At 58.4% G+C, this 2422-nt stretch overlaps 1 protein-coding gene across 1 annotated transcript; it reads right to left on the reverse strand.

The window, feature by feature from the left end:
- Positions 1–229: 229 nt before the first annotated feature.
- On the reverse strand, positions 230–1168 carry MAM_07522 (copper homeostasis protein cutC; the record flags this gene model as incomplete). Its single annotated transcript, XM_040826320.1, has 1 exon — positions 230–1168. The coding sequence occupies one exon, from the start codon at positions 1166–1168 to the stop codon at positions 230–232; it is 939 nt and encodes a 312-aa protein (XP_040675682.1).
- Positions 1169–2422: the final 1254 nt, after the last annotated feature.

Raw genomic sequence — 2422 nt, forward strand, 5'->3', positions numbered from 1 at the left:
CAAATTGAAAAAAAAAAAAAAAAAAAAAAAAAAAGGCCACCACATCACCACCAATCGCTATAGTAGGTCGGGACTAGATGCATTCCTTTTTCCCAGACGGGTTGTCAAGCCTTTTTTTTAGTCTTTTCTGGGGCACCACTCAGGGTAGGCAGGGTTCTTTGCAAGGGGGCAAAGGGGCAAAGACTCACTCACCCGCTGCAGCATGGCCAGAAGACGTCTGGGTGCTCTTCTACGGCACACAGACGGAATCCAAGATTGCCAGCACGGCGTTGAGTTCGGAGGAGTCGATGTCCTCGGGGCCGTGGTCGCGGCGGTCGGTCAAGGCGGCGGTGTGCATCCACACGCTGCCCTTTTCGTGGGCGCCGAGGCGCTCGGCCACGGGCTGGATGTTGGAGGCGCGCAGGCCGCCGCCGACGACGACCTGTATGCGGCCGGCTTGCCTGCGGCACTCGTTGTCGAGGCGGTCCATGTTGTGGGTGCAGGGGCCGCGGCCGCCGGCGGTGAGGAGGCCTTCGAAGCCCAGGCCGACGAGGGTCTCGAGGGCGTCGCCGATGCGCCTGGTGGCGGCGATGGGATCAAAGGCCCGGTGGAAGACGCAGCCAAAGGGCCTGGCGGCGTCGAGGAGCGTCCGGCAGGCCGCCTCGTCGATCTGGACGGCGTCCGTCGAGTCGGCGGGCTGCAGGGCGCCGAAGACGAAGCCGTCGCCTTGGAACGGGTTGAGGAGGCCGCTGGCTTTGAAGCTGCGGATCGACTGGGCCATGGAGGCGACCTCGTCGGGCGTGTAGATGAAGTCCTTGGATCCATCAACGGGCGGCCCGCGCGGCCGGATCATGATGCGGACCGGGATGCTCATGTCTGCTGCTACCTTGGCGAGCTCGGACAGGGGAGGCGTCGTTCCGCCGACGTGGTACGAGCCGGGGGCGTTGAGCTCGACTCGGGAGGCGCCTTGGCTTTGGGCCTTGAGGGCCGACTCGCCGGAGAAGACGGCTACCTCGAGCGGCATCTGGGTAGTCCGGGGCGTCATGATGCTTGCGTGTTGGTGTTGGACGAGAAGGCGAGGGTGTGGAGGGGAGGGATCTTGTGTAAACGACGATGAAATGGGCTTCATTCTCTGGCCATGCGGCGTCGAGATGACGAGGTCAACGAGGATGAAAGGGTCACGGCCCATGGGCGGGAGATGGGCTGCTCAAGGGCGAATAAGCTGGCTCTGTTGGTCAACCCATCGGGGTCAGAGTCCCAGGTTGCAGATGTCAAGGCAAAAGGGAGACGTATAAAGGGGCCTCTCAAAGGTCAAGGCCGTGGTGAATATCTCTGGCCATGTTTGCATTCGGAAACTGTCAGCGCCGGCGGATCTCGAAGTCGGACGAGGTTTAGGAGCTTCCCCAGCTTGCCCAGCTTCCAGGGGCTCTCGAAATCGTCTTCCAGTGGTTTCGGGTGGGGCGACTGTCTGCTCGTCTTGACTGTTCAATAGGCCTTGGCACGGCCATGTGAGGCCACTTTACGTGTAAAGTGCTTTAATGTGAGCACGAGGTGAGCAGAGTTGTTTTTCATTAAAGTTTAGTCATGGAGCTCGAGCAGCATGAACGCGCAGACTCTTAGTTTCAAGTATAGGTGAAACATGGAGCTACTAACCAGTGCAGAAGTCGTGCATGGCAAAGGGGGTGAGAACGTGGTCTGCAAAGCGAGTCTTTACTTGAATTCCGATTTCGGTTTCGACTTCGATTCCGGGGTCCGTCCAATGTTGAGGTTTGGCCGAGCTGCAGGGCAACGACGGGCAGCTCGAAGCCGGCGAGGAGTAAACTAGCGGCACCGGCCGAAGACACTGATTTCGGCCGCCTAGTTCACAAAGTTAATCATCATCTTTATTGCAACTTCTGTCCGAGAGACGACGGAGATTTGTCCACAAGCACCGAGTGCATCAAATGATAATGCAATACAGACAAAGTTGCCGACCCCGCCAAAGACAAAGACGTGCGTCTCTGGGAAGTCGCGCCCCGGAACATGGCAGAGATCAGGAAGGCGCAGGCCGGTGGGAGAGGAGCTGCAGACTCAGTCTGGGCCCGTCTGGCCAACTTGGCCGCCTTCAAATGGTCTCTCCTCTTTTCCCGTCTCTCCAAGTGGTCGTCCCGGGTTCTGGCAGATTCAATGACATCAGCCGCCCATGGTGGCAACCGGGCTTGCTTGGACAGGGAGCGCCTGTGTGTGATATTCAAAAAGTCATGGTGGCGTGTCTTAGGAGATGGTTGGCTGGACGCCCGTGGAGACTAGTTGCAGCGCCGGCTCGGTCTGGAGCGAGTGGTTTGTAGGTTAAAAGTCTTTGTCTGGCTGGGCCGCTGCCGTAGTTCAACAACCGGACCCTTGAATCCTGGATATGGATAAATGTGATCCGTCACCGCCAAACCTTTTTTTTTTTTTTTTTTTG

The sequence above is a fragment of the Metarhizium album genome (assembly GCF_000804445.1).
Source record: "Metarhizium album ARSEF 1941 chromosome Unknown scaffold_32, whole genome shotgun sequence".
Lineage (NCBI taxonomy): Eukaryota > Fungi > Ascomycota > Sordariomycetes > Hypocreales > Clavicipitaceae > Metarhizium > Metarhizium album.